Source organism: Alexandromys fortis, unplaced genomic scaffold, assembly GCF_014885135.2.
Source record: "Alexandromys fortis isolate MF-2015 unplaced genomic scaffold, M_Fortis_MF-2015_v1.1 scaffold_2_1_26212458, whole genome shotgun sequence".
NCBI classification, from domain to species: domain Eukaryota; kingdom Metazoa; phylum Chordata; class Mammalia; order Rodentia; family Cricetidae; genus Alexandromys; species Alexandromys fortis.
Window position 1 is genome coordinate 18,371,400 of NW_026067930.1, and position 23,885 is coordinate 18,395,284.

At 44.7% G+C, this 23,885-nt stretch overlaps 1 protein-coding gene across 1 annotated transcript in view; it reads right to left on the reverse strand.

Moving 5' to 3' along the window:
- Positions 1 to 23,885, reverse strand: part of Deptor (DEP domain containing MTOR interacting protein) — a 135,422-nt gene that overhangs the window by 50,809 nt on the left and 60,728 nt on the right. Inside the window, exon 4 of the mRNA XM_050145013.1 lies at positions 11,769 to 11,947. Within this exon, the coding sequence (XP_050000970.1) occupies positions 11,769 to 11,947 (179 nt within the window). The remainder of the gene's footprint in view (positions 1 to 11,768; positions 11,948 to 23,885) is intronic.

Genomic DNA, 23,885 nt, shown 5'->3' on the forward strand with positions numbered 1-23,885 from the left:
GGGGAGAGGAGGGGGGAGGGAAATGGAGGAGAGAGGTAGGGGGAAGGAAGGGAGAGAGGGGAGGGGAGGGAGAGGGGGAGGGAGGGAAGAGGAATGAGGGGATGGGAGGGGAGGGGAGGGGAGAGGAGAGGAGGGGAAGGAAGGAAAAAGCTTGAATAGTCCAGCTGCACTGACACTGAAATGTCAACCAAGAAAACCGAGTTAAAATGAGGGGCTCTACTCTTGGTATGACGGCTGTTCTTGGCTGTCAACTTGACTGCATCTGGAATTAACTAAAACGTAAGCTCGTGGGTACACCTGTGAGGGGATATGTTGACTGAAGCTCCACCTTAAATCCGGGTCACACCTTCTGGTTTCAATCTACATAAAGAACACGGAAGAAGGAAGTTCTTGCTCTTTGCCTGCTTCCCCCAACTTTTGCTGGCAAGTTCATTCCTCCACTGATCTTAGAACCTGCTTACTAGGGATTCCAGCATCTATTGAAGACAAGCGGGGACAAGCAGTCTCAAGGAGCCAAACAACTAGTTGATTCTTTGACTGTCATGAGACATAACTGGAAGGGTCAGACCACAGCCCTAAGAAATCCTGTTTATATTGAGATTAGACACCTCCTGCCCATTCTGCTTCTCTAGAGAACCCTGACCCATACAGGCTCAGAATAAAGAGCCAGAGAGGCTCCTGGGAGAATTTCTAGAGGATAGCTGTGAAACATGGCACAATATCAAGGACGACAAGTCAGGAGGACAACGACTATAACACAGGAGGCCGAGGTCACAGGTAGAAGCCCTACTCAGAGCCCCAGCCTTGCAGCTGAGAACAGAGGGGCTGACACAAGGAACCTGGCGATCCAAGCAATGACAGAGCCTATGCTGGAAGAGATTCACATTTCTGTTGCTTTTTTTTTTTTTTTTTTTTTTTTTTTTTTTCTTTAACAAGATCTCAAGTAACCCGGGACTCTCCGGGACCTTTCCACCCAGTGCAGGCTGCACTTGTACTCCCAATCCTCCTGGCTCGGCCTCCCTGGTGCTGCAGTGATAGGCACGGAGCATGGTGCCTGGCTCGGAGGCACCCGTTGAAAGAGAGTTTCCCCACTCTCCTCTTACTACCCTCTCCAATGTGAGCCGTTCAGTTGAGCTTATGCTTGTCTGTAACGGGAAGTAAATACTGAAGAAGGAGGAGAGGCACGGACACACCGTCATCCATACTTTGAACTATTCGTTGCACTGCAGAGAGCTGGTGTGCTCTGTTAATAAACCTGAGGGCCCAGCATCTGTATCCCACTAAATACCATCACTTCAACCAGCCAAATACTCGCATTACCTGAGAAAACTCAAGCCGGCTACTCAGCAGAAGATTGTACACTTCTGACATACGGTCCTCCCTTGGTATCCACAAGACAGAGTTCAAGATCCCCGGATACCAGCATCTCCAGAGCTATTCAAGTCTGTATATAAAATAGCCCCACATTCGGACATGACTGCTACATAGTCTCCTGTGACTTTCAACTCTCCCCCAGATTACTGACAATGCCGAATACAATGTAAATGTGGTCCAGCTGCTACTGTATTGTCTTGGAAACAATGACAAGAGATTCGGAACGGGTTCAGTACTGATGCAATCTTATTTCCCAAAGGTTTTCCCTCTATAGTTTGTCAAGACCCCAAACGCAGAAACTGCAGATATTGGGGCCAATACACGTCAACTGCACAATGCCTGGGTGCTTATATTGTATGACATTCTCACGCTCTAATAGAAAATACTTGGCAAATACACAACGCCAGACACGGTGGCTCATGCCTGCAATGCCAACGCTGAAAAGGCAGACGCAGGAGGACTGTTATGATTGCCAGGTCAGTCTTGGTTGTGTAGTGAGTTCCCGGCCAGCCTGGGCTACAGTGTGAAATCATACTCAAAACAAACAAAATGGACGTACGGCTAAACTGAGGACCAAAGCAGGAGGTGAAGAGTGTCATGCTGTCAGAAGGGCCTGAGATAGGACGGGATAGGCACCTACTCTTACAAGCTAAACACAGTCTGAATCAGCAGAAACAAGAGACACTCCCCCTGCAGACTGCAGCCAAGAAGGATGTGGATACAGTGAGAGACCCTGAACAAAAGGAAACCCTTTCATTCACGATCACATTCTCAACTGAAAGACTGCATCAAATTAGTATGCCCCCCTTCCCTTTATGCTTTGGAAGATGTTAAGGCTTGCTGCAGCTACAGGCCTATTTTTCTTGAATTAAAATCAGCACTTACAATGTGTGCCAACACCTTTGCATATGACACCACGAAGCAACTTTTGTCCCCTATTTTGACACTGCAGGGAGCATCTGTTTGTGTCCAGTTTTCTTCTGCTGCTGTATTCAATTATAATAACGTGGAAAACAGCCATCACATACAACAGCAGGGGAACTGTCCCTATACACCTTTTTATTGTTGTTGTTGTTGTTGTTTTTAAAGACAGGGTATTGTATATCTTTGATTGGCCAAACAACTCACTGGGTAATTGAGGATAACCTGAACCTCTGATCCTTCTGCCTCTGCCTCTAGAAAGTTGAGATTAGACATGGACCACCAGGTCTCATTCATGTGGTGTTGGGGCTGAAGTTGAAGCCTGCTACATGCCTGACAAACATTCTACCAATTGAGCTGCATCCCAGCCCAATTTCCTAGAAATTCTAAATAGAGGAAACAAACATTATATTAGATTATGGCTTCCGAGAAGATTATATTGGGCCATAAAAAAAAAAGATGAGGAGGAGGAAAATGACAAGATGAATATGACAATCAAGAAGAAATCCAATTTAAAAATGAGCAAATTGTCTGAATAATAAATACTTTCTGAAAAGAAAAACTAACGCCGGCTCTGGTGGCACTGGCCTGTGGCCCTAATTACTGGAAGGACTAAGGCAGCAGTAGAGCAAGTTTAAGGCTGGCTAGGCGACAAAGTGAGTTCAAAGCCAGCCTAGGCAAGAAGGGCTGGGGATGTGGTTCAGCGGTAGAGCATTTGCCGGGGATACACAAGACCCAAGGCTCAATCCTCAGCGGTGTGAATAAAAGAAAAACAAAAATAGCTCAGACACTTAACGAAAAATCACTGCGCATCATTAGCTACTGAAAGATTATTTTCTCGGCCCAGTTATAGTAATAAATGGCTAACAGACACTGGCAAGGAAGTGAAGGAAAAGGAACCCTCAGAACAGCTGGTGAAGTGCAAACTGGCACAGGTATTGTGCAATGCAGCACAGCGGTTCCTCAGACACCTAACAACAGATCTCCCGTGATTCAGCTGCCCTGCGAAAGATGGAGCCAGCATATAAAGGGGGGATACTTTGATACGCATGGTTATTATGAACTATTCATGATAGATAATACATAGAATCAGTATGAGTACATATTTAAAGAGTACATATTTAAAGAGCTATACAAAAGAGTATTGTTCAAGCACAAAGCAAAATGAAGGGGACTCGGGGAGTGGCTCAGCAGGTTAAAAAAAAAAAAAAGAGGAGAGAGAATATAAGTAATAGTACTAGTTTTACATCAACTTGACACACGACAGTGTCATCTTACAGGGAGCCTCAGTGGAGAAAATGCTTCCATTTAAGATCAGGCTGTAGACGAGTCTGTAGGGCACTTTTGAAATTAATAATTGATAGGGGAGGGCCTAGCTCACTGTGGGCAGTGCCACCCCTTCCTTGGCTGACCTTGGGTGCCAGAAGAAAGCAGGCAAAGTAAGCTCCAAGAAACAAGCCAGTGAGCACTCCTGCATGGTTCCTGCCTCAGCTCCTGCCTCAGCTCCTGGCCTGACTTCCTCTGATGATGGACTGTGATGTGGAAGCATACACTGGAAAAATCCTTTCCTCCCCAAGTGGCTTTTGGGGACAGCATTGATCACAGCAACAGAAACCTTAAGACAGGGAAGGAGGGCAAAGCAAAGACAGCCTAACCTCTTCGAAAGCTTCTCTTGGACCATACTTTCCTATCCCGTCAAGCCTAGTGTTCGCAAAGAATTCTGCTGCATCATTTTAGAAGAATCCCCTACCCTTAATATCTGACCAAGCTCCTAGCCTTCACATTTGTGTGTGTGTTGGGAATTAAACCCAGGGCAACATGAACACTAGGTAAGTACTCTCACACCGACCTATATTCTTAGCTTTTGTTCCCTATCTCTCTCTCTCTCTCTCTCTCTCTCTCTCTCTCTCTCTCTCTCTCTCACACACACACACACACACACACACTTTTCAATGTCTTTGACTTGCCCTTAGTGAGACAAGATATTCCTTTTGTCAGAAGAGATTTTTGTTATAAACTCAAGAAGGGCAGAAAGAAAGAAAATTATTTTTCCGCCGGGCAGTGGTGGTGCATGCCTCTAATCCCAGCACTCAGTAGGGAAAGGCAGGTGAATCTCTGTGAGTTCGAAGCTAGTCTGGTCTACAAGAGCTAGTTCCAGGCCAGCTAGGACTGTAACACAGAGAAACCCTGTCTTGACTTATTTCTGTCTAATCATTTGCAACCTTAGGCTGACCTCCATCAATTGATCATTGGAATGACGTCACTTCTCTATCTGAACCTGCCACCTTTGTTGCGTCTCAAGCAAGTGTCTCAGCTTCCATCTTCCCCTCAGATGGCATACTCACAGCCACCCTAGGGCTGCTGGGAGGACTCCAAAGATACTGTGTGCAAAACTGCTCTCCTGTGTGTTGCACGGTTTAACAGAATTACAGACTTAAAAGGAAAAGCCAGAGGGTTTTAGAGTGTTGATACCGCTGAAGTGCTCTGGCCAAAGCGGAAAGGGAGTAAATGCGATGTGTGGACTCGGCCGCGGGAGCCTGATTAGCCAGGGTCAGTGGCTGCAGCTGAAGGCTTTACCCTTGTACTTATCCGGCTTCCATCTCGCTCCGCTTAGCGCTAAGATAACCAGTTGAGAGCCAGGGCAGCTGGGGAAATATTTAGTACCAGGGAAGTGTGTCCACCCCAGTTGTAAAAGCTACACAAAAAAAACCCCAAGGTTGTTAGTGTTTGAGAAAAGGTAGAATTTTATGGGCTAACCATTTTCTTTTTAATAAGCTGTAGCATCTGCCAGCCCATGTGAGCTGCTGTAAGACAGTCCACACAGCTCAGATATTATGAGCTAACAATTTTTATTCTAGTGGGGCTAAGGATAAGCCTCTGGTGGGTAAGAGGTGGTTTCAAAAACTGCCCTGATATGAACTTTGAATCTACTACTTATTGGTTCTCATCTTTAGCGGATTATTTAACCATCTGAAAATGAGACCGCTTGGACCAGGGAGATGGTATAGTGGATAAAGACACATTCATGCAAGCCTGAGGACCCGAGTTCAAGACCCACAACTGACATAAAATGGAAAGAGAACACTGGACTCCTCTGATTACACACACACACACACACACACACACACACACTATACCCCTTTCCACTGTATCATATAAACACACAACAATAAGCAAATGAATAAATGAGAATGAATATGTAATAGTTACTTTTCTGTTCCTGTGATAACACCCCATGACCAAGGGAAGTTACAGAAGTGTTTGTTTGTTTGTTTGTTTGTTTGTTTGTTTGTTTGTTTAGGGGGAGGACTAACAGCTCCAGAGAAATAAGAATCCGTGATGGTAGAATAGAGAGGCATGACAGACAGCAGCAGTCAGAAGCAGGATGCTGAGAATGCCCATCCTCAAAAGCAAGCCAAAACAGAGAGAGCAAACTGAAGTAGGCTGAAGCCTTAAGCTCTTAAATCCTAACCCTAGTGACATAGTTCTCCCAGCAAGGCTAGGTGCACTGCCTAAAGCCCAAACAGTGCCACCAACTGGGAACCAGGCGTTCAAATACTGGACCTATGGAGGGTATATCTCATCCAAGCCACCACAGCAGATAATGCCCAACTTAGAGTTAGAGGAAAATAAGAACACAAAGGACTAGATGTTACCATAGTGACTCAAAGACTGTAGAAGCTCTATAAATGGTCACTATATTTACAGGTGACCAGATCACAAACAAAAGCGGGTATCTGAAGCCAGCCGAGCTGAACATTGTGCCAAGAGCTTTTCCTAAGTGGTGTGATTCAATTCTCAGCACCAGGCGATGTGGGAAAGAGCAATCTAGCATCCCCAGTAGCGGTGCCTGCGTCTGGGGCTGTGCTCTGGCTAGTCTCTGGAAACCTGGCTTTTGGAAGGCTTCCTAGGTCATTGACTGATAAAGCCACTCTGCCCGCTTGCAACACGAAGGTGCGTGTGTTCTATCCTCAGGCCACGGTGTGATTTATGGAGGGCACCTGCTTCCTCTTCAAGGGTCTGGGATGCTCGCAGATGCCTGGTGGAGCAGGCGGGATGCCAATGGGAGTGACCCACAGTGAAGTCCTTAGCCTCAGAATTTCTGTAGGGCTTTCCTGGACTGAGGCTTTGGATGTGCGTTACTGCCCGGCGCTGGAGGCAGGAGCCAGTGCCCTGGGACCATACAGGAAGCCTGTGCCTCCATTTCTCCAGATCACATATCTCTTGCTGATCTTTCAGTGTATTCTTACACTGTAATCTATCTTAGGCATTATATGATCAACCTTTCCAGTGTGACACTGCCCTCATTGGTGTTCAAAGGCTCTGTGGTCAGGAGAGCCCAAAAACATTATGGTAGAAGCTGATTTCATACATTAGTAAATCTGTAGATGGGAAAATTAAAGATGATTACTCAGTAAATAGAGCTAGGCTCAAAATCCAGGCTGCATATCCTCCACAATGGGGTACATTCTATTACACCAGAGGCACACCAACTGCACACATACTGGACCCAGAGAAGTTCCCCCCCTCTTCTTTCAGAAGAGGGCATTGAATCCTCTAGAACTGGAGTTGTGTATGATTGATGAACCACCACATGGGTACTGGTACCGACCCCAGGTCCTGTGTACAAGCAGCAAATATTCTAAACCACTGAGCAATTTCTCCAGCCCCTCTTCTTCACCTTCAGTAAACATTCTCTTTAGCTTAGGCTGGCCTCAAACTCATATAACTAAGGATGACCTTGATACTTTTGACCTTCCTGCTTCTGCCTCCTAAATGTTGGGATTACAGACAAGTGCCACCATGCCTAGTGTTGTGGTGTTGACCATCAATCTTAGGGTGATAATCACACTAGGCAAGCATCCTGCCAACTGAGCTGTATCCATAGCTCACGTAGGTTTCTTTCTTAGGCACAGTGCTTATATATAGTTGCTACAGCATATCTGGGCAACCTTGGCAAAATATCTTAAAAGGCTCTGAACCTCAAAATTTTTTACTGTTAATTTTCTGTACTTATATCAATGTCATAAGAATTATGATGCATTATGAATGTATGTATGTACGTATGTATTTTTGAGACCAAGTCTCACTCTATAGGCCAAATTAATCCAAAACCTGCTATGTAGTTCCAGTTGTCATTCAACCTACAACCTTCTTGCTTTAGCATCTCCTTCACCAGTACTGGTATTTCACACATATGCTAAGCCTTTATGGGTTTAATCATAATATATAAAATCATATATAAAATATATACATATTAACTACCTAATATATTATAAAATATTTAGTCCAGTACTTAGTATATAGTAAATATAAATGTATTAGAAAGTAAGAAAGTCCGGGTGGCACTTGCCTTTAATCCTAGCACTCAGGAGGCAAAGGTAGGCAGATCTCTGTGAGTTCAAGGCCAGCCTGGTCTACAGCGCTAGTTCCAGGGCAGCTAGGGTTGTTACACAGAGAAACCCTGTCTTGAACACCCCCCCCCAAAAAAAAAGAAAAGAAAAAGGTAAGAAAGAGCTGGGTCTAGTGGTACAAGCCTGTAATCACAGCTCCATCAGAGGCTGTGTCAAGAGAATTACAAATTCAGGGGCTACTTGAGCTACTTGAGTTCAAGGTGAACCAAGGTAACCTGCTAAGACCCTGTGTCAAAATGAAAAAAACTAAGGCTGAAAACTCAGGTGTGGCAGGGTATACCTGCAATCCCAGCACCTGGGAGGCTCAAGTGGGAGGATTTCAGTGAATCTGAGGCTAGCCTAGGCAATAAGGTCAGTTTGGGCCAGCATGGCAAATAGATTAAGACCCTTTAAAGGGAGTGTGTGTAAGCTACAGGTGCAACACACACACACACACACACACACACACACACGACTGTGTCTATAACTCAGTGGTAGAGCACTTATACTATGTGTGGGGCCTTTAGTTTAAAAAAAAGAACGAATGAACTAGAAAAATATGAACATGTGATCATCATATAGGCATTTGTGTATGTACATATACCTGCACAGACATATGCATGTCCTTAAATATGAATGCCTGCTAATTACTCATCTGACAAGTCCTGCCTTGATAAGAGCATTGTTTACCATTCATGGACAAAGTTAAGTATTTCCTGAGAGGGCCCTGATGCTCACACTGCCAGGTTTCAAGTTAGGGAACCGTTTCTATCCAGAAACCTTGTCGTCAAGGCCTAAAGGGCTGCCTTGCTTTAATGTTTAATCTTTGACATTAATTACTAGCTAGACAATTCAAAGGGTCTCTGAGGACACTGACGATGATGATGGTGCTTCCCTAATTTCGAGTTAGTGATCTGCTTAGCAGGGAAGTCTGCTGGGAAACGAGTTTGATCCCCAGATTCTACCTTGCAGGATTCCTTAGTCCTCCTACAACTAGGGGATCTGCTCCCACACTCAGAGTCTCTACAGTGCCCTGGTTTTATCTGCGATGGCTCACCTTTATGGGTTGGAGGTTACAGCATTATAAAACCACACTGCAATTGAGACATAATTACTCATTCCTTGGAAATCATTTGGGAAAAAAAAAAACCTCATGACATCTGGTATCCTCTCATGCACAGAATGAGTCAGTAGACTGTAGCGTGAGGAACTGGTTTTCTCATAGAACTTGGTATCACCTGGCATTTCCTTTGCGGAGCAAAATGAAGGTAGATTCAAACCAAAAAGATGTCTTTGCACGCTAGGGAAAATGGCAGCCACTCTAACCAGTTCCAAGTTCACACTTACTAGCAGTAATACCCATTGGACTACGTCTACTTGAGAAGCTTCCAATAACTGTTTAACTTATTGGTATCTTTGTTTCTTGAACAATAAAATGGAGATAGTAAGAATGCTATCAGTACTGTGTTGTTGAGGTGGCAGGCAGCATATCAAATGCAATAAAAATTTAAAGAGTGGCTACTTTATTAGATTTAAGAGGCTCAACTAAATCACTAAGAATACAATGATCAAGGACTGGCGAGGTGGCTCGGGTTCAACTCATAGCACCTATACGAAGGCTCAAAACCATGCAGGTCCAGAGGATGCTTTGTCCTCTTCTGTCCTCTGTGGGTACCAGGCATGCATGCGGTGTATGTACACATGTGCAGGCAAAGGACTCACACACCTAAAATATCCTCTACTGCTTACGGATGGCTTCTATAACCACCATAGAGTCTACAGTCACAGGACCAAGAGCTGCTTAAGGACAGGGAACAGTCTGACACCATGCAACTCCCATCTTCACTGAACTTAGTTCAGCCATGGACATAGAAGGTCATCGACAGTCACGATGAGTTCAACATGGTAGTAGTGCCCAGGAGGGAATGCCCTGGAATACACTGGAAGCCAAAGAAGCCAATGCAAACACATTAGTGGCTTTCTAAATACTAAACCCCAGCACGCAGGAACAAGTAATTTTTAGGTTGCAACAGACGACCCTATCTCAGTCTGTATGCCTCTCTGGAGGTACTATATGAGCATCAGTATTTGCAATATTTATATTATAAATAAGAGTTTTGCAAAATAACACTTGTCTTACTATGTAATTATGCCCTGTTCTTTTCTATGGCAGTGGGGTTTAGTGTCTCTTATGTTGAACTTTACGTGTAGCCAAGCATGACCTTGAACTCCTGATCTTCTTCCCACCTCTACCTCCCAGTGTTGAGACTATATTGGCATAGGCCAGCATGCTCACCACCTTATGCACAGTCTGATTTCATAGGGATCTTGGTCAAACACAGATGAAGTTCATCAGAAGGCAGATAGGGCAGGAGTTTCTGTATTACCATCATGTTCCCGGGTAATCCTGAAGGTCCACAGGGGACACGATGAGGGGCAAAAATGTACATTTGTAGTAATCATTTCTAATGCTGGGAACGGCTTGTTAAAGTTATGTTCCAGGGCCAGTGAGATGGTCCAGGGGATAAAGGAGCTTGTTGCCCATCCTGACAACCTGAGTTCCATCCTGGGAACCACATGATGGGAGAAAGAACAGGCTCTGGCAAGCTGTCCTCTGAGAGCTGCCCTTGTGTCATGGTGGGTGCACGTTTCATGACCCACTAGAGGGTTGTATTATAGACTGAGGAAAACATCCTTCATTGTTTCTAACGTTTCTTTCATCTCTCTAATTCCACTGTTATATTCTTGGGACAGAAATTCTCGGCTTGGAAGGTAGGAGGATGAGGGGAAGGCGCTCACAGCCCAATATCCCCAATTCTATGGATTCGGGCAGAAACAAGCATAGGCTTCCTTGTCCCAAGGGGGAAAGTTCATTTCACCTCGCAGGGAAAGGAACTGAGTGGGTGACCAAGAGCAGGACCATTAAATGAGAGCACTATGTCTACCTGTGTTTATTTCTACTTTCCCCCGACGAGGTGGTCATCCTCACTTCCCAGATAAGAGAAAGCAATTGACTGAACCTGGCGGCATTCAGCAACTAGTGAGCCATTGTGGGAGCGAATCTTCCAGGCCTGTATCCCTGGCTAAAGGTGTAGCCACCGTTTCAGGTGGGAGCCCAGTGGGAACCACCCAGCTAAGTCTCACACCCCAATTCCTGACCCACAGAAACCATGAGGCACCATTTCGCATTCATAACATTTACAGCTGTGGGTCTAGATCATTACGTTTTGGTATGCTGTGTGTTATAACTTTAAATAACTTTAAAGTTATTTGCTATGCAGTAGCGATAATAAAATTCCTAACCAAAGGTTATACTGATTGCATCATTACAATTTATCCCAATAGGAAGAAAATGTTTACAAAGCCCTTTGGATCACCTCTTCACCGTGCAGCTTGTTATCAGCTCATTCTCCTGGCCCAAGCTCTACTTCCCTAAGGTCATGGGCAGTAGATCAGACAAACAAAATTGTTTATTCTTTTCATGAATTGTTTTAATGCTTGTTTTTGAGAGAGGGCTGTATATAGCTTGCTTTGCTATGTAGTCAAGAATGACCCTGAACTTCCTCTCTTCCTGCATTCACAATCAAAGTGACTGCATGCCTGTGAGGACCAGTTGTGTACAGAATTGTGAGGTGATACCATACCTAAGCAGAGATTTTGGAGCTCTATAAGCATCTGCCTTCCTGGGCTGGAGAGATGGATGGCTCAAGCATACGACAATTCGCAACTCCACCTGCACCCCCTCTTCTGGCCTATCTGGGCACCAGGCACCAATGTGGTGCAGACATACATGTAGGCAAAACATGCACAAACATAAGATTAAAAATAAAGACTTTGCCTTTCCTTGTTAGTGTCTGCAGAGACACCTGCATAACAACACATCCCTTTTACACTGATCTCAGTGAACAAGCAAGGGAAGAAACAGACTTGAACTTGACTCTCAACATAGAAGCAAGTCACACTGTCCAGAGGCACAGCTGACTTACGGACCCAGGGACGAGGAATGTGTGTGCCATTACAAACCACAGGTTAGGAGACCGTTTCTAACTGGGGACGGTGAGCACCGACCGAAACACTCACCATGTTGTATGATGCCGTGCTCCATGAGCCGGTGGCAAAGCTGCTCCCCCTCTTTCCTTGTCGTGGCCTCACCTTCCTGAACCAACCAGTCCAGGAATTCAGAGGCCATGAAGGTTCGCTCATACTTCACCCCTTCCTCTTCCCGCGGCTGTAGGAGGGTAGTTTCCGGGCTCATCAGTCTGGGAGGAAACACGAGGAGGAGAAAAGTAAAGCAAACATACACAGAAGGAGAATAGCTCATCTGCAAGGTGACATCATAGGCTTCCAGGAAGTATATCCTAGGCTTCCAGGAAGTGCCACAGAAGAGATGTCAGACAGACAGACAGACAGAAAGAATGAAGAGAAGTGTAGCATACTTTTTCTTTTGGGCCACCAACCCAAATCATGACATAGAGACTCTCCCTTCCTTCCTTCCTTCCTTCCTTCCTTCCTTCCTTCCTCCCTCCCTCCCTCCCTCCCTCCCTCCCTCCCTCCCTTCCTTCCTTCCTTCCTTTTTTCTTTTTTTGAGACAGAGTCTTACTATCCTTGGATTTGGTATGACCAGGGCAGGGTCGAACTTGCAGATGGATTCTGGGATTACAGTATGTGTCAATATGCCTCCCCCAAATTTCCTGATTCTTTCACATTCTACCGTCACATCCTTTATTTTATCGAGTTTATTTCAAAACAGATATGGCTGGAGCCAGAAAGCACCTTTTTATGCATCTATACAACACCAGCGAACATTAGAGGCTACTGACCAGTGCCTTCACCTAGAGCGATATTATACGCTACCATTGCCTCTTGTTCCTCCATGAACATATCTTTATGTTGCAGAACTCTTCTTAGGAAAATCAGAGTGCAACAATAACAACCAAAGACACCATTCACCCAAGTCTGACTTGGTGAACGTTGCGTTAACTGCGATTACTTATAGGGACAATATCTAATTCAAGTTATAAATGACGGAGGAGTCTAGGGGTAGATAATTATCCCCTGAGCATATGCTGTGCACATTGCTCTACTGCAAGAAAACATGCTAAGGGTGGAGATTGTTTACCTTGGTTGGAGCCCGTTCATGCAGCCTGGTTTGGCTATGGAGCCTCCACTGACACAGCAGGCAAGAGGCAGACCCTACTCCTGATTGGCTCTCTGCTGGGGAATACTGTTGGGATAATCTTTTTGCACACTGTGTAAAGAGTTATCTGTCCTTCCTCACCTGCCTAAGACACCTTCTGATTGGTTTAATAAAGAGCTGAATGGCCAATAGCTAGGGAGGAGAGAATAGGCAGGACTTCTGGGGAGAGATAGGAACTCTGGGAAAGAATCTGAGGCTTGCGAGATTTATCAGCCAGATGTGGAGGAAGTCTGATGTATGGTACTAAGGAGAGTTTACAAGCCATGTGGCAGAATATAGATTAACTTGCTAAAAGATCCTGGTTGAGATGTGTCTGTCTTGTCTAGCCAATGTATGGTAAGACGACCTATACATTTTATTTCCTAAAGCAATCTCATTTATGCCTAGGCCCTCCCATCTCAGCAATGCCGCCACTTTAGTCTAAAATGTCTACATTTTAAACCTCGTTAACTACAGCATGTTCTTAGATGAGTTATGCCATGCATCCACTCCTGTTAGGAAGGTAGTACCTGCTTCACTTCCTTTCCTGATTCATAGATTACCAATTTTGGTAGAAGAAAAAAAAAAGTACAAGAGCTCAGCATAGTGGTCGATGATGCCAGTGATTTTTTTTTTACTGAGATTTTTTAATTTTTATTTAAAAGTTTTGTCTTTTCATTTTACATACCAACCACTGTTGGGACCATTTGGAGTCCTCGCCTCCAGCTGCTCTTCCCTGCTAGCGATCTTTAGTTTCCTTCTGATTTGAGTTACTAAAAGCTGTGGCAAAGTTGTTTACCAGCTCTGCTGCACGAGCATGTGTTGCCTTGGCCTTGAGGATCAGAGGATGAGGTTTTCACCTGTTTGCCCACCTGACTGTGTTGGATATATAAGCCTCCGTGGTGCTATTGAATAAAGGGCTTCTTACCAGTAACTAGAGGTCCCTTCTCTCTGTGTCTCTCTGTGTGTATTTGTGTGTTTCAACCTCCAGCCCCTTGCTCGAAGCTTCCAAACTGTATAGAGCGCAGACAGGCGTTGTGTGCTGCAAACCACAGTTCTCCCTCCCTCCCTTCTTCCTCCCACGTTCCTCATCACCTCCCTCCCCAACTCCATCCCCATCCACTCCTCGGAAAAGGTAAGCCCTAGTATGGGGAGTCAACAAAGTCTGGCAAATCAAGTTGAGGAAGGACCAAGCCCCAAGCCCCAACCCCAGGTATCGAGGCTGAGCAAGGTATCCCTTCATAGGTAATAGGCTCCAAAAAGCCAGTTGATACACTGGGGATAAATCCTGGTCCCACTGTCATGGTCCTACAGACAGTCCGAGCAACACAATTGTCACCCACATTCAGAGGGCCTAATTTGGTCCTATGCAAGCTCCCCAGCTGTCAGTCCAGAGTCAGTGAGCTCCCACTTGCTCATGTCAGCTGTTTCTGGGTTTCCCCATCATTATCTTGACCCCTTTGCTCATAGAATCCCTCCTCCCTGTCTTTGATTGGACTTTGGGAGCTTAGCTGTGGCTCTCTGCATCTGCTTCCATCAGTTGTTTATTTCAGCGATTCTAACACTTGGGAGACAGGGCAAAGGATCACGAATTTCAGGCTAGCCTGGGCTACATACATAGTGAGATGCTGTCTCAGACAAAATCAAATCAAAACAATAATAAAAGCCCAAACAAGAACAAGAGAGAGAGAGAGATTGCAAGAGTTATTTATAAAAGTGATTAGCATATTATCAGACCTCATTATAAACCTTATTCGGCATATCACAGAATTCATGCAAAATCTGCTTGGCTACATCTTTCCCCGAAGTTGATCCTCTTTGCACTTTACCTTAGAAAGTACTACTCGAATGTTTTCCTGAGGTTAGCAGCAGCTGGGTTGGTATGAGCACTAAAGATTCCATTCAGTAGAACACTGGCCCATTCAACACAGACGCAGAATGATAGTGACATTCTCTAGGAGATGATGCATCATGAACAAATGACCGCGGTTCCCTGCATCTTCATGGAGAAGCTGAGTCTGTTCTAACATCTCCTGAACCTGTGGCTGGCCTCGTGACAACAGGGTGAAGCAAAGTGACCAGGAGGCCATTTTGGACCTGCGAGTACAACAGAAACCCTGTCTCTCTGACCAACCCGCAATCCCATGAAGGGAGCCCAAGAGAAACCAGCAGAGGGGCCCTCATGTGACCCATAGATCTAGGAGAAACAGCACAGCACAGCTGTTTGAACTACTACATTTTAGTATTTTTCCAATGACCTACCAATGACACCTACTGATATTAATGGAGAATGGGAAAAAAAAATGCATGAAAAAAAACGCATGACGCACCGCAGATCACTGAACACTGAGAAAAAGAGGAAGTAGCACTGCCAAGACGTAGAAACAAAATTACACAGAAGAAAGCGCGGCAATGCCAGTGCTGAGAGCCTGCGCTGGTGATGAGACTCCCGCGGGGAGAGCAGAAGGACGCACGAACAGGACAAACGGGCACCGCCACTTCTGTTGATGCGCGCGGTATGTTGAACGAAAACAGAAGAAACAACTAGTCTCCTACATTTTCCCATTTTAGGTATCATTTCCTGTGAGAACTCTCGGGGCCCTATAAATCTGGACACTGTGCCTCTTCTAGAACCACCCAGGAACCATCTGCTGAGTCGACTTTGAACATTTGGAGGTCACGGACCCTACTTGACATGTTTACAGGTGTTTCCTTATGTTAAAATGTTTACAAAAAAAAAAAATAAATCGCTGAATGAATAAATTAAGCTCACTTGCATGTGTTTCTTGCTACATAGCAGCCAAGTACGTCCTAAAAAGGCCATCCTCACAAAGCCAGGTGTGGTGGCACATGCCTTTATTCATGACCAGCCTGGGTTTGATTCCACCTTAAAATTTTGTCTTTAGATATGTAAGTAAAACCCTCTCCACAGGTTGGTGAAATGACTGACTTGGTAAAGGCACTTCCCCTCCTGGCCTGATGCCCTGAGTTCTGTCCCTAGGACTCACACGGTGGAAGGACTGAACCTACCTGCTGAGACTGGTCCTCTGAACATCATGTGTGCCACGGCACGCCCACTCCCACACACGTGCACATGCACACGCAAACTAGATGAACGAATACATAATGTAATTAAACTGACTTTTAAAAAAATTCTCTCTTATTTCTGGCGCAGGCTCTTAACCTTTATCTCCACTTCAGCTTCTTCCTGCACGGCTGCTTTCCTCTGAGGGCGTCACAAGGCCAAGTGCACAGGGTTATTACTTCACGCTGCTTCTTGGAACCAGAAACATGACCTGCTCCGTCCTTTAGAACTCCTGCTAAGTAGCTGGCGGCCTCTGGACAAGTGGCTGGCTAGCTTAGCTGCTCCTGCCAAGGATCAGGAAAGGGGCCAGCTGGCAGGCTCATCTCCTGCCATTTAAAACTCCAGTGTCCTCAGCTCCTCTCTACTCATTTCCCCTAACAATCCAGGAGCATTCCCGTCCTGCTTCCTCCTTTTAAGCCCAAGTCTTTCTTGGGACTGGAGTTTAGTATTTATATGCAGTTTTCATGCTAAAGCATGAATCTAACCGACTATTTGATCTGATTTGTAGTGATCTATTTCATTTGTATTTTAATAAATAAAGCCTGCCTGAAGATCAGAGAGTGAAATGGCCACACCGATCAGCCACACAGACCAGTGGTGGCACACACCTTTAACCCCAGTAGCCATACTAGTTCGCCACAGAAGCTGGGTAGTAGTGGTGCATGCCTTTAATCCCAGCACTAGAGAGGAATTTAAGGTAGGAGACAGCTCTCAGTTCAGTCAAGAAGTCTCATTCTGAGGATTTGAGGAGGTAGGTTCACCATTTTGGTCTGAGGTAGAGGTAAGAGCCAGTGGCTGGCTGCTTTGCTTTTCTGATCTTCAGGTTGAACCCTAATATCTGTCTCTGGATTTTTATTATTCATGCTACACTGATTGTGTTCTGGCATACAAAAAAAAAAAAAACTGACTCAGTAGTTAAGGGCACTAACTGCTTGCTCTTCCACAGGACCCAGGTTCAATTCCCAGCACTTACATGACAGTTTATGAGCATCTATATCACCAATTTCAGGGGATCCAACACCCTATTCTGGCCTCCATAAGCACCAGGCATTCACATGGTACACAGACATACATGTAGGCAAAATACTCAAACAGATTAAAAACTGGTAATAATTTTTCTTAAAAGAAGCAAAAAAAAATTACTCTCAAACTTGGTGGCTTGAACAATGACCATTTGTCTCTTAAGTATTCTGTGGGTTGTCTCCCAGGATTGAATTTGGCAGTCCCTCTGCGGCTCTAGGTGGTGTTGCGAGGCCACTTACACAGCTGTGTGAGGTGGTAGCCAGAGAGCCGGACAGTCAACACTGCACGATGTCTTGATACAGCCCCTGTGCTGGAAGGCACCCTAAGCTATACACAAGGAGATTCAGGGCTCCCGGAAGCAGAAGCAGCTGCTCCCAGGATGCTGACTTCCCCTCTTCCTTCTCCTCCCTTCTCTCCGTGTCTTCTAGCTGTATTCCGCTGTAATTCATATACTCTACGATGACTCACTTAGCTGACACAATTCAATGATTTTTACTATGCAGCAACCCACACAAGCCAGGTAAAAAGCATTTTCATCCTCCAATTTAAAAACAAAACCCCACAACTATTAATAGATGATGTCGCCCAGGCTGGTCCAGCTCTCTGCATCCCCCGCCTCCAAAATGCTGTAAATATAGGTATACACCACCATGCCTGGTTCTCTGTTTTAATAATGGCTTTTGTTCACCGCCGCTTTAGAAGCAATAAACTATACATACATGCAACACAGCCTGTACTGCCTAGGTTTGGGTCAGTGTGCTATATAATGCTCACACAAACTCACCTAATAACAGAGTTCTCCGATCATGTTATTAAGTGATGCTTGAGTATACAAGGGTTTTGTGTGTGTATATTTAATTTTTTCTTCATTATATACCCAGAAATGGAATTGCTCAGCCATATGGCAACTGCTCAGCTTTTTGAGAAACTGCCAGACTGCTTTCCAAATTCCCCACATTCTAGCCAAAAAATCATTATCATCTGTTCTTTTTCATTACAATCATTCTGCGGGTGTGAAGTTGTATCACACTGAGGCTTTGCTTTGTATGACCCTGATGACGAATGACTGTGATCATTTTTCAGGCATCTATCGTCCGATTTCCATATCTCCTTTGGGAGAAAAAATGGCTTAGAGGTTCTGTGCCTATTGTGTTATTGTTTTTCTGAGAGACAGTCTCTGGTAGCCAAGGATGACCTTGTACTCTTAATCCTCCAACCTCCACCACACAAATGTTGAAATTACAGACCTGTGCACTATACCTGGCTGGTCATTACTCTTTATTGTTGAGATTTATGAATTATTTGCGTGGTCCGAAGGTGAGGGCCTTATTAGACGTATACTGTTCAAATATCTTTCTCCTAACGTGATTTATCAGTTCCCATTGTTAAAGCACTGATTGTAGCACAGGTTTTTAATGCCTTCGTGCTTCCATTTTACTCTGCTTCTGCTTCTCTTTTACTCTGTTGCTTCTGCCTTTGCCTTGCCCAAGCACAAGAGTGGGTTTTTTTTTTTATCCCCCTCTTGTTCCCTTTTCTTATATTTAGTTCAATGACACAGTTTGACTTCATTACATAAGGTGTGAGGTAAGGAGCCAATTTCATTCCTGCGTGCGGCTATCCAGCTGTCGCTGCACCAGAAGAATATTCTTCCCTTGTTGCACATCTTGGCATAGCTGTCAAACAACCAGTCAGCCATGGCAGCCTTACTGCCTAGGCTCAAAGGTCAGAGAACATCGGGGGAGGCGACACACATGCCGCCTCTTTAGAAAACCACACGCATGCTTAGCTAGAAGGGTGCAAAGCTTGGGACAATCTTTGGGGGAATAGCTGCAGTTACCTATTTTAGTCACCAAATGCTACTTTAAACATCTACAGCTCAGCCACAGCTTTGCAGTCTCTGTTTGTGTTTTCTCTATCCCCACCCACAGGGTCCTCTGTTATCGTCTGCATTATCTCTATTTTACTTCTCTGCCTGGTACTTTCCAAGGTCAGATGGGTACTAAACGTGCTCACTTGGTTATTGGACTAATTCCCCACAAGTAAAACGGGAATGGGAATGGTGTCTAGAGTCTGAGAAATGGCTCCGCTTGTCAGGGGTACCTACTATCCAAGCCTGATGCCCTGAGTTGGATCCCTGGGACCCACATGGCAGAAGTGAAAACTCCCACAGGCCACCCTCTCAACTCCACAGGTGATGTGGGAGTGATTTCTTATTAATAAAGAAACTGCCTAGGCCCCTTGATAGGTCAACCCTTAGGTGGGTAGAGTAAACAGAACAGAATGCTGGGAGAAAGAAGCAGATTCAGTGAGTCGCCATGGTTCTCCCACTCCAGACAGACACAGGTTAAGATCTTTCCTGGTAAGCGCACCTCTTGGTGCTACACAGATTATTAGAAATGGGTCAAGAGGCTGTGTTTAAAAGAATACAGTTTCCGTGTAATTATTTCGGGGCATAAGCTAGCCATGCGGGCGGCCGGGTGCCGGGGACACAGCCTCGCCGCTCCTATCACTACACACAGGTACCCCATGGCACATGTGTACGCATTCACACACACACACACACACACACACACACACACACACACTAAAATGGAAGAATTTAAATATGTAAAATAAAATAAATATGAAATGTAATAATTTAAAAAATAATTGTGCCTAGTTGGAAACTTTTTGTGCAGTCTGAATGTGATAATACAGACAAGCAACGGTCTTCATGCCTGATCAGACACGACAGCTGATGCCTATAAACCAATATTCAACGGGAGACGGAGACAGGAGGGTCACTGTGAGTTTGAGGTTAGTCTGAGCTACAAGTAAGTTTCAGGCTGGTGAGGGCTACAGCATAATACCCTATTTCAAGAATGATCCAGCCCCTCAAAACGTACTGTGCTTTAAGTACATCAGAAACCTGTGCTACAAACCTACAAAACAAACTCAATCCTGCGGCCAATGATAACTACACTTAAAGTTTTACGGGGCTACTATGGGGTGGGGATTCAAATCCCACTCTGCATAAAAACTGAGACTCTTTATATATTTCCACTAACAAGGACTTCAATTCCATTTTAATTAGTGATCCAAAGTGTGGCTGTTGCTTTGGAACATCCTCCCTCTTAACAGCACAAATTGATTTTTAGTAAAGCTGTTTCTGTACTGGCCGTAACCACGGCACAGGGCCACCGCCCATCGGCACGACTGAGCCTTGACTCCCGCCAACACTCAGCAGATTCTGCTGATGCTGCTGGGCTGGCTTCCACCTCTCCTGATGTGTATCAGGGTCCAATTTCCCAGATTCGCGTTAACACAGAGGAAAGGCCACACAATAGAAGGAACTGCCCCATTCAGGTGCCAAAACAGGAATAGAAATAAGCCTATAGTCATCTCCTTGCGCACTGAAAGAAATTCAAGAGGGTCAGGCAGGCCTTGTGTAATGTGGGAATATATGAGAATTGTGCTCAGGGCCAGAAGTTGGGGCAAGCAAGGCATGGTGTTGCATATGTCCAGCACTGGGGAGGGTAGAGGCGGGAGAATCGGGAATTCAAGACCACTTCCTGCTACATAGAATGTCATGCCAACCGAGGCTTAGGGTGCACATCTTTAACCCTGGCACCTAGGAGGCAGAGACAGATGGATCTTTGTGAGTTCAAGGCCAGCCTGGTCTACATAGTGAGTTCCAGGACAGTCAGAGATACAGAATGAAACCCTGTCTTGGAAAAAAGAAAGGAAGGGAGGGAGGAAGGGAAAAAGAGAGGGAGGAAGAGAGTAAGAAAGAGAGTGAGAGAGTTTGAGGCCAGCCTAGGCTACATGAGATTCTGTTTCGAGACAAACAGAAAGGAAGCTGGGAGTAGTTAAAATTATCGTGAGCCTATGAGATCAAATGACAGGGGGAAATTAGGAAGAAAGCTTTGGAAGATACACACCAGGCCAGCTAGAATACACTGCATGACCTCCCAACGCTGTGGCAGGAGGACCATGGCTGAGGCCAGCTGGGGCTACATAGAAGTTCAAGTCCAGCCTGCACCATTGTTGCGGGAGGTCCTTCCGCCCCTCCAACCAATAGCTGCTGTGATACCAGCCCATTGGGGCGTGGTCTCTCTCCCTTTAAAAAAGCGGCTATTTCCTCTGCTCGCTCTCTTCACTTCCTGCTCTGCAGGAGACTAGACTCCCTTCCTGGTTGTGCAGATGGCTGTTGTCTGGGACGGTGATCTGTAAGTTTTCCCCTTTAAATAAATAACACCCTATTAATCATAACTCCAAACTGGTGTGGCCTTGTTCGTGACTTACGCCTTCACACCATAATGTAAGACATGGTCTCAAGAGGGGTAAATATTTAAAAAAAAAAATAAAAGGAAGTCCATATATCAATGTGATGATCGATCATCCTACATACACCACAAGCATGACTGAAAATTAAATATCTATTAATTAAAACATTAATAGAGCTACCTCTGATGATAGGCTAGGAAGGTTTCCTTTTATCCTGACAGAGTTCTCTATAATTCAGATTTTACCCCAAATCACTTGCCCTCCACTTTTAACCAAAGAAAGTCTTATCCATTGAGAAGTCAAATTATTGTTAGGCTTAGGGTTAACCAGATGTTTGGCTACTGAAAAACAACAATAATAACAACAACAACAACAAACGCTTACATTACTATCCTGTATAATAAGCCAGTTTATTTAAATTATAGCTGATTTATTTTAAATTGAATTAGTTTATTTATATTACATATAAACTAGTTTATAATAAACTAGACATAAATTATATATGTGTGTTTTCCACAGTTTGAATGCATTATTCTGACTGACTTTTGAGATTAATAAGATAGTATTAATTAGGGCTAAATGCCTAAACAAGAATTGGAAGTTTTAAGTACTCTGCTAGTATCGATAACATGGATGATTCACGTATGTATGTATGTATGTATGTATAGATATATTGTTCATAATTAGGTAGTGAGCTAGTAAACAGAAGACTATTTCATTGTGAGTATAAATGCTGCATGCTGGGAAAGGTGAGAGAACGGGGGAAAACAGCTCTGGACACTGACAATGAATGTCCCCCGAACCATCGTCACCTCCACGCTGTACATGAAATAAGTATATTCATCTTGATCCCCCTGTTCTTAACAGCTTCCTTCCCTCTTTCCTTTGTCTGTGAAAATTTAAACTATTCCTAAGAAGTAGGGTTCCTAAGATCAAGCATGGCAACTCACATTTATAATCTCAGTGTTCCAGACAGAAGCCGAGTGACTTGCATGAGTTTGAGGCCAGCTGAGGGTGTACGGTGAGTTCCAGCTTGTTCAGGAAGCCTGGGCTATGTAAGTGAAAACCTATCTCAAAAAACCAGAAGAGTGACTGGCCCCGTGACACAGGATGTTTACTGCACAAAGGAAATTGGTTTTGGGGGAAAGGAGGGCTGAGATCTAGGTAGGCCCAGTGGCTCATGTCCAGTGCTTTGTGGAGATGAGGGCCGCACTAGCCAGAAGGAAAGGGCAGAGGCGTGGACGGCGGGAGGGGGTCTCGCATGAAGGTGCTGAACGGAGCGTGGACCCATGTTTTCCACCATCAGTTAAATCGTCAAGTCTCTACTGAAGTATTTAAAGTAAGCAGAAACCTAACCTATATAGTTCTTTCATTCTTTCTCTGTAAACAAAATTAGAACAACAACAACAAAAACTGAACTTAAAGCCACGGTTTTTCTCCTACAATTATTGCGTATGTGTACAGACCCCCCACCCGCCACACAAAGTGTGCAGGGTATCACTTTGTAACCCAGGCCGCCTTGGAATTACCATGTATCCTAACTGTGGGGGTTTGAATAGGTATGGCCCCCACAGACGCCTGTGTCTGAATGTTTGGCCCATAGGGAGTGACACTATTAGGTGGTGTGTCCTTGTCGGAAGTGTGTCACTGTGGGAGCGGGCTTTGAGGGTCATATACGCTCAAGCTAGACCTAGTACAAGGTCTTCACTTTTACTGTCTGAGGATCCAGATGTAGAACTCTCGGCTAACTCTCCAGCACCATGCCTGCCTGTACACTGCCATGCTTCCCACCCTGATGACAACAAACTGTCTGTCTGTCTGTCCACCCACCTACCCACCTATGTATCTATCTATTTATCTATCTGTGTATCTGTCTGTCTGTCTGTCTGTCTATCTATCATCTCTGCAGACAATATCCACATTTTTTTTTGAGACAGGGTCTCTCACTGGTCTGAAACTAAGCTGGCCAGTGAGTCGCCAACATCCTCCAACTTCTACCTCCCTGCACTGAAATTACAAGTGTGGCATCATACATGGATTTTTTTTTTATCATGGAGTCTCGGGGGGGGGGGTGAACTGACTGAACTATCTATAGACTAACGCTCTTAGCTTTTATTTAACACACGGTCTCACTATGTTAGTCAGATTGGCCTTCAACTTGCAGTGGAAGCTGGGATCAAAGACTCGCACCTCCAGGCTAGGTATAATACATGATTCCTACCCCTCCAACCAAACTAGAAACTCCTAAAGACAGAATTCCATGGTGTCTTAAACTTTTTTTTTTAATTTCTTAGAAAACAAAATTCGGAGGAGGTAGACATTAGATGTTTAATAAATATTTCCTAACCAACTGTGGGAAAGCTAAGCAAATACCACCGGCAACAGTCATGGTGTGTTACTTTTCTCTGAAGGATAAAAGCCTTTTTCTTCTTTGTTTGCTATTTTGAATTAGGCGGAAGCAAACAAAACACTAATATTCTGAAACCCAAGCTGTAATTTTCCCATTCCCTAGAGTTTTTAGTGCTCTCTGAAAAGTCATTTTCAGAACCTGCATGCACTTGAGAGAGAAGCCAAGTATGGATTTTTTTTTTTTTTCGAGACAGGGTTTCTCTGTGGTTTTGGAGCCAAGTATGGATTTGAAACCACA